The sequence below is a fragment of the Cucumis melo genome, chromosome 4, assembly GCF_025177605.1.
Source record: "Cucumis melo cultivar AY chromosome 4, USDA_Cmelo_AY_1.0, whole genome shotgun sequence".
Taxonomy (NCBI): Eukaryota; Viridiplantae; Streptophyta; class Magnoliopsida; order Cucurbitales; family Cucurbitaceae; genus Cucumis; species Cucumis melo.
In genome coordinates, this window is record NC_066860.1 from 30188143 (window position 1) to 30199548 (window position 11406).

Below are 11406 nucleotides of genomic sequence, written 5' to 3' on the forward strand. Positions count from 1 at the left end.
AATCTCTCAATTAAGTTAACTTGAAAAGTGAGCTCAAACTAGAAAAAACAAGTATGTGAGAATCTCTCAATTAAGTTAGTTTGAAAAGTGAGCTCAAATAGGGAAAAACAGTTCGAAGGTCAAATCCACGGTAACAAAACATTAACAAGTTCTAATCACCAATAAGGTCCAATTTTCTTTAAAAACAAACCGAACGAACAACTACCCAAAACGCGAACAATACTTATTCCCCAAATCATTCCAAGTTCAAATGAATCATTAAAAAAAATTATAAAAAATCTAGTCAAACAAATCATTAAAAACATGTACATAAATCTTCAATATGCATCCAATGGGTACGATTAGGATGAAATGACTAGAAAAGGAGATAAAAAGGCCATTCCAAACAAAAGATAATATTAATGAAATACATAGATAATAAGAATAATAAGGATATTCCCCATACGTAATCTTAAGAGATCGAGTTGGGAATTAAAGAAAGACTAATAACTGTTGACATATAAAATAAATAACAAAGCTACCATCTTTGGCCTTCCTCTTTATACTATAAAGCTCTAAACGCACCAAATTACTCAATAAAGCTCCGAATAGTCTCCATGGCTCAGAAGAAAAACAACCAAGATTCAGAGTTTTTCTTGGATCAGCCCCGTTACAATGACGGTCAAGATGAAGATGAAGATGAAGATGACGATGTAGAGATGAACAACAACGGATCATTGGAAAGTAGAAGTGTTTGCAGTTGCGACAGTTTCAGCGATAATGGAGACGACTCTACCGCCACCGTTGCTGCTATTAATAAGTGTGTCCGTCGAGGTTGCAACTCCACCTCCATTTCACAACAATGGCCACAAAGTTTCAGGTGTGTTTTTATTTGATGTTTAAGTTGTTACGTTAATGTTTCCGTTCTTGATTCTTTTTCTTCTACTGGTAAAGATAGTATTTTTTTTTGGTTGTTTTTCTTTTTTTCCTTCAAAGATTGATGTCTAATATATAATTTTGGAGGAATGAGTTTTGATTATTGTTCATCCTAATAACATCTTTTGATTGTTCCTTGGTTTTAAATTATATATTATAAATATTTTCAAAGGTCTTTTCATTTAAAATAATCCTCTTATTGATTAAATTGAAAGTTAAAGTTGTAAAAAAATAAATTAAAAATTAAACATAGATAAATTATATCTAATTGACAATAGGAAATTAATTCATATATGTAAGATGAGATAGATAATCTCGATCTTCATTTTTCTAGTATATGCATGGGATTTTCGCAACACGACTTCTACCCATGATGTTTTTTTTTTTATTTGTGTACCTTTTTACAAGAATTTTAGAATTTATGTCTAAGTTTTAAAAATGAAAAAAAAATATTTTTGGTATTTCGGCTGAAAATAGAAAAAGATCAAGCCTAAAAGAAGAAAGATGGGAAGCATTCTAAATTAAATCTTAGAGAACAAGTACAATTTTCAAAAATAAAAAATAAATTAAGGTACAATTTGACAAAGTTATGGCTTTGAATTGAGAAAACGTTTTACCCAATTAAGATATGATATGGGTTGAATTGAATACCCAATAAAAGAAATGTTAGGTTTGTGTATTATTATAATAATGTGAATAAAGAAGTTGATAAGTTAAAAAAAGTGTTAATTTTCCTTTTTGTCATGTGATAGCAACAATTCATGACTTGCTTTAATTTGTTTGTGTGATACAAAAAGATAACATAAACTAAAAAAGCTGTTGCTTTTTTCTTTTTACTTATTCTTTTTTTAGCAATGATAAAGTTTTTTTTAATCAATCTTAGCTGATTTTAGTAAAATATAATAAATATAAAGATTTAAATATAATTTTAGTTTACAAAATTGTTGATTTATTCTAAGCTATATAATGTATGAATTTTATTCACATAATTCGATAGGTCATATTGAGTGTGTTTGATCGAGTACTAGAATGAGTAACTTAATATTTAGATTCGTTATTATAATAACTATAGTTCGATCTCAATTATTATAATTATAATTTCAATTAGAATAATTTTGCAAGAATCTAAAATCATAATTTATATCTAAATTTGCTACGCTTTCTTATTAGATATATAAAAAAGTTAATGTTGTGTGTAACAAAGAAAGTGAAAGGCCTGAACTAATAATTGCTGAATGCATTTTTCAAAAAAAAAAAGAAAAAAGGGAAAAAAAAAAGTGTCATTTATTTATTATTTTTCTAAAGTGACATTTTAATATATGAATTGTTTTTCAGAAGTACTTTATTATTATTTTAGTTAAAAAGAGGCACTTTATTTCACTCTCACCTTTTTGCTATCTTTAAATTAAATTATTACACATGCATGAATTTAGATTGATGATAGATGGAATAAAACACTTTATTTCATCTTTTACCTCTTTCCAAATTTAAATTATTGGTTTTCAAATTTGAGATCTTTCAACTTTTAAAGTTTAATAAATTTTATTTTTTTTCTTAATTATCTATTATATATATTAAATTTTTTATCAGACGATGTATATATTTTAAATTAGTAAGAATAAAATAATAATAACAAAAAATTTAGAGGTTAAATTAGGTTGAATGGTAGATTTTATTGGACCCTTTCGAGTTTCTAAAGAAACTTTTATATATCCTACCTATCCAATTCATGTATCTTAATGTATATAATCCGATCTCAAGTTTTACTCGTTATTTTTAAAGAATAATAAATGCAAAGTTGCTTATATTATGACTTATTTTTGACTTTGTGGACGTTTGATCTCGAGTTTTTCTCATTATTTTTAAAAGAATAATAAATTCAAAGTTATTTATATTATGGCTTCTTACCGACTTTGTGGACAATTATTCCAACCGTGCTTTATTTTTTTTATTTGAGTTCAACAAAAAGCGAAAAGATTTAAACTTTTGAACTTAAAACGCATAAATATTTATCGTAACAAATTAAGTTATATTTATGTTGAAATGTAAACGTGGTTGATATTTAGAATGAAGTTTATAAACCTATTGGTTGCCAGAGTTTGAATGATGATTAATATTTTGTTATGTAAAAATTGGCAGAGAAGCAACTGATTCATATGCCATAACAACTTCACCAACATTTGGGATTCTACGGATTCCAAATATCATAAGATCAAGCTTTCAGAATGGAATTGAGAGTCGTTTACTGGAATCCGATGATATCAATGTGGAGGTTGATGCAAAGACTCCATTACTTGATAATAATTTGGAATATAAGATCTCTTCTTCCCAGCAACTGTCTTCTCCTCACGGTTGCACCTTCTCACAGACCATTTTTAATGGCAAGACACTAATTAACCCTAATTCTATCATTATTTCAAATCCTTTTCTAAAAACCAATCGACAATAAAATAAGAAATATGAGTAATTATTAAACTCACTTAAAGATTGTAAAGTATTCCTCACAAAATAGTAGTTTAGATCACCTTGAAAACGAGCGTATAATTTGGTATCCCGAGGTATGAGAAGCACCCATATATAAAACAACAAAAAGAAGAAGAAATGAAGTTAAAAGTAATGGTGGTATTACTGTGTTGATGTAACTGCAGGAATGAACTTCATGGCTGGGGTAGGGTTATTGTCGACACCTTACACAGTAAAAGAAGCTGGATGGGGAAGCTTAGGAGTTCTTCTTGTTTTTGCGTTTGTTTGCTTTTTCACAGCTATGCTTATGAAATATTGCTTTGAAAAGACAACCTCTACCCAATTCAATATTATTACCTTTCCTGATTTGGGTGAAGCTGCTTTTGGAACCTTTGGACGCCTCTTCGTATCCGTAAGTAAATTTACTCTTAATTCAACTATTTTCAATTTTATTTGTTTTTCTTTCCTACTTTAAACCTAACTTACAATTTCACATACATGTAGATATATATATCCACTTTGTATACACATTGTAGACATTGAATTCAAAAAGTTGTTTTTGATGTCTGAACACACTGATGGGGTGGTGGCGCAGTTGGCTAGCGCGTAGGTCTCATAGCTAAAGAGCGATCCTGAGGTCGAGAGTTCGAGCCTCTCTCACCCCATTTGTTTTCGGTTTTGTAGTTTAGAATATTGAAATGTCAATCTAATTGAAATGTTCGTTCCATCTTCTAATTTTTTGGGTTATGAATTTTAATCGCTTTTGCTAATTAAGGTTGTGGTCTTCTCAGGTTCTTTTATATATGGAATTATATGTGAGTATCTCTTTTCTCTCTCTCATATGTGTGGTTTCTTATGTCTCAATTTTTGTCTACTTTCCATTTTTTCCCCTTTGGATTTATTGTTTCCTTAGTTATTTTCTATTTTCTTAAAATGAGAAATTTTGTTCAAAAAGAATTAGATGTTGAATTATAAATACACCTTCATAACCTTATAAAAAAAATTAAAGTAAAAACTATTTGAAGTTTATGTTAGATTGTTTTTTCTTTTTTAAAAATACTAAATATTTATTTTATAAAGTAAGAGATTTTAGTTTTTCCAAGAAAAATTTATTATTTGAAGTTTATGTTAAACTTTCTTCTTTAAAAAATATTAAATATTCATTTTAGGGATAAGAGATAAAACTTTTTATTTAAGAAAAAAAAAAATGTGTGCAGTGTTGCTGTGTTGAGTTCATAATCTTGGAAGAGGACAACCTTAGCAGTCTATTTCCAAATACATGGTTGAATTTTGGTGGCATTCATTTGGACTCGATGCATCTCTTTGGAATTATTGCTGCTCTTCTTGTTTTGCCTACTGTTTGGCTTAGGGATCTCCGTTGGATCTCATATCTCTCTGGTAACTACTTTTTTTTCTCTTTATTTTACACTTTTACTCTTTACGTAAATAAAGACTCGACATGTCTGTTGAATCAACATAACATGTAATCATCGTATTCTGTATTTTGAAAACAATGTATCAGATTCATTTCTTGGACTATGCATACTATATTTTGTCTTGTTATTCATTTGTTTCTATCCCTTTGTTTTTCACGACATGTTATTAGTTAAGGTTCTGTAACTATGTTTGATATTACTTTTATGTCATGTTATTATCCAGTGGATAGAACACTTTAGTGATATATATATATATAGACAATCCAATGTAATCAGAATAATCTTTTCTTTGTTAAGATCAATATGATGACTATATCATTAACTATTAAATAAATTATTGATTAGTCAATAGTATGATAGAAGTATATATATATACACACAGTAGACTAATGAAAAATGGACATTTGCTGGAAAAAATTGAAACATGGAACCACGTACTTTGTTTAAAAACAATGTATCAGATTCATTTTTTTTGGGCATGTAGACTATTTTGTTTTGAGTTGTTATTCAATTGTTTCTGTCATTTGTTGTCATGACATGTGTTAATTAAATAAGTTTAGGTAACTGAATCAATATTATTCTTCACGTTATGTATTCTTTATGTTACGTTATTGTCTAGTGATCACTGGTTAGCTAGCAATATATATAGTGATCTATGACATTATTTAATTTTATTAGGACAGCTTTTTGTTATTAAGATATATAAATGAACACAACAAAGTCATATTAACTATTAGACATTGATTAGTCATTGTTATGATGAGGTAGATATATACATATATATATATATATAGTAAACAGAATGACCTGACAGTTGTTGAAAAAATAAAAGGAAAACATGGAACTTTAGGCCGTGCTTAGTATTTTGTCTCATTATTCATTTGTTTCTATCATTTCTTCATCACGACCTGCTAATTAAATAACTTTACGTTAAATATTCTTCATGTAATGTTATTATTTAGTGAACTGAACTGGTTAACGATATATACGGACAACATAATCTAATTAGACGATCAATGAGGACTAAATCATTAACTATATTAACTTTGAGAGTTAAAATTGTAATTTGACAGCTGGTGGGGTGCTAGCAACAACAGTGGTGATCCTAACCATAGCTTATTTGGGAACAATTGGAGGAGTAGGGTTTCATGAAGCTGAAGCTGCTGAATTAGTGAATTGGAATGGCATTCCATTTGCCATTGGAGCTTATGGATTTTGCTTCTCTGGTCATACTCTATTCCCTAATCTTTACCATTCTATGGCTGATAAAACCAAGTTCACTAAGGCTCTTTTAATATGGTAGGTGTGTTACGATTTTCATCTATTTCTACTATATTAATTATGACTTTATCTGTCCAGACTTTATAACAAATTACTTTAAAAGAAATCTGTTTATATATTTGGCAGCTTTGTATTTTGTGTATTAATATATGGGGGAGTTGCTATTATGGGATTCCTCATGTTTGGCCAAAGTATACTGTCCCAAATAACCTTGAACATGCCACAACATGCTCTTGCCTCCAATGTTGCAAAATGGACCACAGTAAGTAATTTCACATCTACCAAACAAATTTTCTTAGAAGTTAGGTTGAAGTGTGATCAATTTAATTAATTTTTACATGGATTTGAACTTAGGGTAAATATTACTCTCTATATATATTGAAAGAATGTGATTTTTTTTTCTTTTTGTTGACAGGTTATTGTTCCATTGACTAAATATCCTTTTCAAATATTACATTAGCATTATTTTTTTATATTGAATAATGATGGGATAAGTGAATTTTGGAATATATATCATTTCCTTAACATTTCTCTCAAATATGCATTGTTGATGACTCCATTGGCAAAAAGTATAGAGGAGAGACTACCAAACAGACTTTCAAATAGCTACTGGTGTTCCGTTCTCATAAGAACTGCACTTGTTATCTCTTCCCTTTGTGTTGCTCTCCTTCTCCCATTTTTTGGTATGTTTTCTTTTTCTTCTCATTATGTTTATGATTAAAATTTTCACTTGGTGCAAATATCAACTTTATCCCTAATATTGGGGAGTTTTTGTATCCGTTCTAAGTTCTAACCCTAAACTTTAGAAAGTGTATCAATTTATAACACCCTATTTTCATTATGATTAAGCGTCTAAATTGTTTCTTTTATGCTTAATTGATACAATTAACTTTTACTCAAGGTTTCTTCAAATACAACGTCAATAAATAAAGGGTATAAATTGATACACTTACAAAAGTTTAAGTTTAAGATTTATAATTTAGGAGTATAAATGGTTTTTTCCTTTTATTAATTTTCTATTTTAACAGTGAACTCTTTGGTTGAACTGCCTTGAGTCCATACATATATATATATATACATACACATATATATAGCTTTTGCAACTAATTAAAAGTGTTTATATTGTGTGAAAAATATAACAATGCAGGTCTTGTGATGGCTTTAATTGGTTCCCTTCTCTGCATACTCATTGTAAGTGTGTATATGTTCAATACATTTGTGTTATTTTTCAAAACAAAAACCAAATTCTAAAAATTTGTGATTTTCTTCACTTTACAATATTTTGTATTTTGAAAATAATTATATGGTGAGAGAAAGCATATGATAATTAAGAATTAATGGGGTGAGAATTAGAATAAAATATTTATAGTTAGAAAGGTATCAATATATAAAAAATTCTTAATAATAGAAAGTGGCCATATGAAACAATTGATAATATATGAGAGAAGCATTAGGGATGTTCAAAAGGTTAGGCCAAAATTTTTTTTCTTAACATTATTACAGTATTTACTTTTGTTAAAATTAGTTTGCTAATTATAAAAAAATTAGTAATCAAAACATCCTAGCATATAATCAATTAACAAGACGAGATGTTTATATTAAAAGCATTAATATATATAGTAGTAAATTACTTGAACAACTTTCAGCCTTAGAAAAATAAAATTTCTTTATATCAAAAATAGTACAAGTACTACATTCTCATTAATGAAAACGAATTCATTACTATTAAAGAAAAAAATCATAAAAACAAAATTACAAGATGAACAAAGAACTTGTTATACTTTTATAGTACTAGAAATTTTACACCGACATCTTTTGATTCAGGCAATAATAATACCCGCGTCGTGCTTTTTGAAAATAATGGGGAGGGAAGCTTCCAAAATACAGGTAATATACATTCTATTGTTTTCTTTTCCACCAACTTATTATTAATATATACAAACTGCAAAAATTAGATATCTATATTGCAATGTTGATCGATGTTTGTTAGATTCTAAAATTTTGATCATAACAACCTTTTCTTTTAATGAAATTTATAAACATTAATCAACTTCATAAATTCTTTTTGAAACTTTTTTTTTTCTTTCCTTTTCTTAGATTCTCTCTAAGAATAATTCTTAAAGAGTAATAAATAATATACTGCAATTGAAAATAATCACAATTTTCAAAAAGAAAAAATAAATAGAGAAGTAAGATTAAGCTTTTTTATCTTGAATGGATATATCTTAATGTGCACAAAATTTGATTTTTTTTTTTTTTTTTTTTTTGAGAAATCTAATGTTTTGTATTTGTTGTGAAAAATCAGATAATTTCATGCAAAGTGGTGATCGTGTTGGGCATCATTGCAGCAATCCTTGGAACATACTCTTCGTTTTCACGATTAGCTCATAGATCAGAGATAGTGAAAAGTATGCAAAGTCAAGTTAAATTTTAATTACCTCTAATATTAGTTATTGATAATATTTCGTTCTCAAAAGTTTCATAGGTCGTTAAATTTTGAGATTTTGCTATATTCTTTTTTATACTTTTGTTTTCAGAAATGATATTAATAGTTTTTGTATATTTTTCTTTTTTATAAAACTTATGCCTTCGATCTTCAGCAAAATATTATAATTATTGAGTTATGTTCATGTTGGTTGTGTTATCGTGTATATATATATATATATATATATATATATAAGTATGCTCAAATTTGAAAAGAAGAAAAGTATATATATAGACTTTTTATTCAAAAAATGTGGGGTTAGTTGGACAATTGGGTCTCAATATTTTAACCACGAGATTTGTAATAATTTTTTTCTTCTTTTGGTACTAATGAACACTTTTGATTATATTGCATCAATTTTCTGTTATGTAAGGTTGGACCTAAATTTTCTTTTTTCAACTACATGACATAAATATGTTAGATTTTATATTTCTTAATTTGGCTAATTATATGGTCAATATATATTTATTGTTAATATTAGTATTAAAATAGTTTATTCAAATTTATTATATTTCTAATTAAGCTTTTTGTATAATTTCTTTTAAGATTATTTTTCATAAATATAACAAACCATTAAAATATTTACGGTAGGTATAACAAAAATCGATAAAGTTAATCATATTTTAAATATCTCAAGTTTTCTCTTCCATCTTTCCTTTTCTCTTCGCCAAATCTAAAGGATCATGTATAAAGAATCTTGAAAAAAATCATTTAGATTGGAGTAGTCAAATATAAACGATCGTGAAAAAAAAAATAAACGATCATGTACTAAAAGAATTACAAAAATCATTTAGTCAAATCTAAACGATCGTTTACCAAAATAATATTGAAAAAATTCGTTTAGCTAAATCTAAACGATCGACCGCGTATCAAATTTTGAAAAAAAAATTGTTTAACGATCATGTGACCATCATGTAACCAAATTAAACATTCAATTAAAGAATAAAATTGAAAAAAATAAATCATTTAGATTTGGCTATCCAAATCTAAACAATCTTGTACCAAACAAAAGTCAAATCTAAACAATCATTTACAAAATATATTAAGTGCGTTGTTGACATAGTTTATATATATATATATATATATATATATATATATATATATATATATATATATATATATATATATATATATATATATATATAAATAAATTTCACTATGGATCTGTGGACTTTTTCCGTTTTCGAAACTATTCTATACGGCGTAAATATTTTTTCGCTTTATTTGTTATATTTTGTTTGAAGACTTCTTTTTTAAAACATAAAATCAACTATATTTTTATTTATATTCTTGGAATTAGCGTCTATTTAGCTGTTGAAGTTTAAATGTGTTATACTTTAGTCCTACCCTAAATTAGAAATAATTTAAAATGAGATGACAACTTCTACACTTATTTTAACGATAAATAGGTCTTAAACACTCCTTTAGAATTAACTGAAAATCGATAATTTAAAATATTCAATTACATGCTAAAGCAATTATTTTAGTCCATAGATTTTAAAGTTTGTCTCGTTAATTTTCCTTAACATGTTAGTTTCACAAAATGTTCAATAATTAAAATAAATACACAAATGATATTCAAAAGAAAATTCTTACTAACCGTTTAAATTGTGATTCAAGTATGAAACATTTAGGAATAGGATTCAGTCGATGCTATTATGAATTTTGATGTAGGTTTTTTTTTTAAACACACCATAATAAAAATGTTTAAATCGATAGAATTGAGGATAAAATATTTAAGTATATTAAACAAAACTAAATTTATTAATTACATAAATGTTGTGTCGACCCTCTTGCAAAGGTCATTAATTATAAATGAAGCCATTTTTTGCACGTATCTCAAGTGTGCGCATGAACCTAAACAAGAGGTGGACATTTAAAGGATTAAATGATTTTGGAGTTATGAAGAAATTGAAGTGTAGGGCTACGATATTAAAAATTCTTCGAAATTAAGAAACCTGCTTGAGATGAGATGCAATTATTGATTATGTTTGAGATTCAATTTTGATGGCGGCCAAGACGTGTTTGGCTGGAATTTCAAGTTCCACAAATCAATTTTTCAAGATATGTATATTCATATAAATTTATGGATTCATTAATAATATGTTAATTGCATCCGACCCGTAAAAAGAGATCAACAATTTCATTAGCTAAAGAGACAATTTAGAGTACGCTTAAATACACCTCTACAATTAGAGAGTTTATATATTCTACGTACGTTTCTATATCTTAGAGTTAAAATTGTAAATAACGTAAGTACACCAAATACAATTTTTAACTTAGGTTTTGAGTCATTCGCCTAAGCCACCATCAAGACTTATTATACCTAGACTCAACTCACTGTTAAGATTAAAGACGACATTTTAATAGAACAAATTTCATTGTAATTCTTTTAGTACAACAATGTATGTTAAGGATGAAAGATTAGATTTTCAATCTCTAGAGATGAGACCATGTCAATAATTATTGAATTAAACTAATTTTAACAAATATAATAAATATTCAGCTATACGTGTTTAAAGAGTAATCACTAAATTATTTGGACTTAGGCTAAATGTTAACAACTACTTGAGCTCGAAATAATCATAAAAAAAAATATATTCATAATTGAAAATGTAAAATAAAATATCAAAATAATTTTTGGTGCCTATTTTGCATCAACTGAAGTTACTCTCAGTTTTAAATATAAAAAGTTGGGTCAAATTATTTCCAAGATACAACAAAAAAAAGAATTCTTACGATGATAAACATTAAATTAATGATAAAGACTAATATAAGTGTTTTAGGGTTTAAAAAAACAATTTTTATAATTTAACCTAAAGAATT

General features: G+C 27.0%; 1 protein-coding gene and 1 non-coding gene across 2 annotated transcripts; both read left to right on the forward strand.

Moving 5' to 3' along the window:
• Positions 1-479: 479 nt before the first annotated feature.
• Positions 480-8694, forward strand: LOC103486886 (amino acid transporter AVT1A-like). The gene is made up of 12 exons (XM_051083965.1): positions 480-859; positions 3055-3296; positions 3564-3790; positions 4170-4193; positions 4596-4776; positions 5888-6113; positions 6222-6357; positions 6511-6528; positions 6631-6778; positions 7243-7286; positions 7920-7982; positions 8401-8694. Exons 1-12 carry the CDS (start codon positions 597-599, stop codon positions 8527-8529), a joined length of 1701 nt encoding a protein of 566 aa, XP_050939922.1. The 5' UTR covers positions 480-596; the 3' UTR covers positions 8530-8694.
• On the forward strand, positions 3959-4043 carry TRNAM-CAU (transfer RNA methionine (anticodon CAU)). The gene is given in 2 exon segments: positions 3959-3996; positions 4008-4043. It is a non-coding gene; the product is annotated as a tRNA-Met (tRNA).
• Positions 8695-11406: the final 2712 nt, after the last annotated feature.

Coding starts and splice junctions, on each gene's coding strand:
- LOC103486886 (XM_051083965.1), top strand. CDS start 597: ATGGCTCAGAAGAAAAACAACCAAGATTCAGAGTTTTTCTTGGATCAG. Junction 860..3,054: donor CAATGGCCACAAAGTTTCAG/GTGTGTTTTTAT, acceptor AAAAATTGGCAG/AGAAGCAACTGATTCATATG. Junction 4,194..4,595: donor TTTTATATATGGAATTATAT/GTGAGTATCTCT, acceptor AAATGTGTGCAG/TGTTGCTGTGTTGAGTTCAT.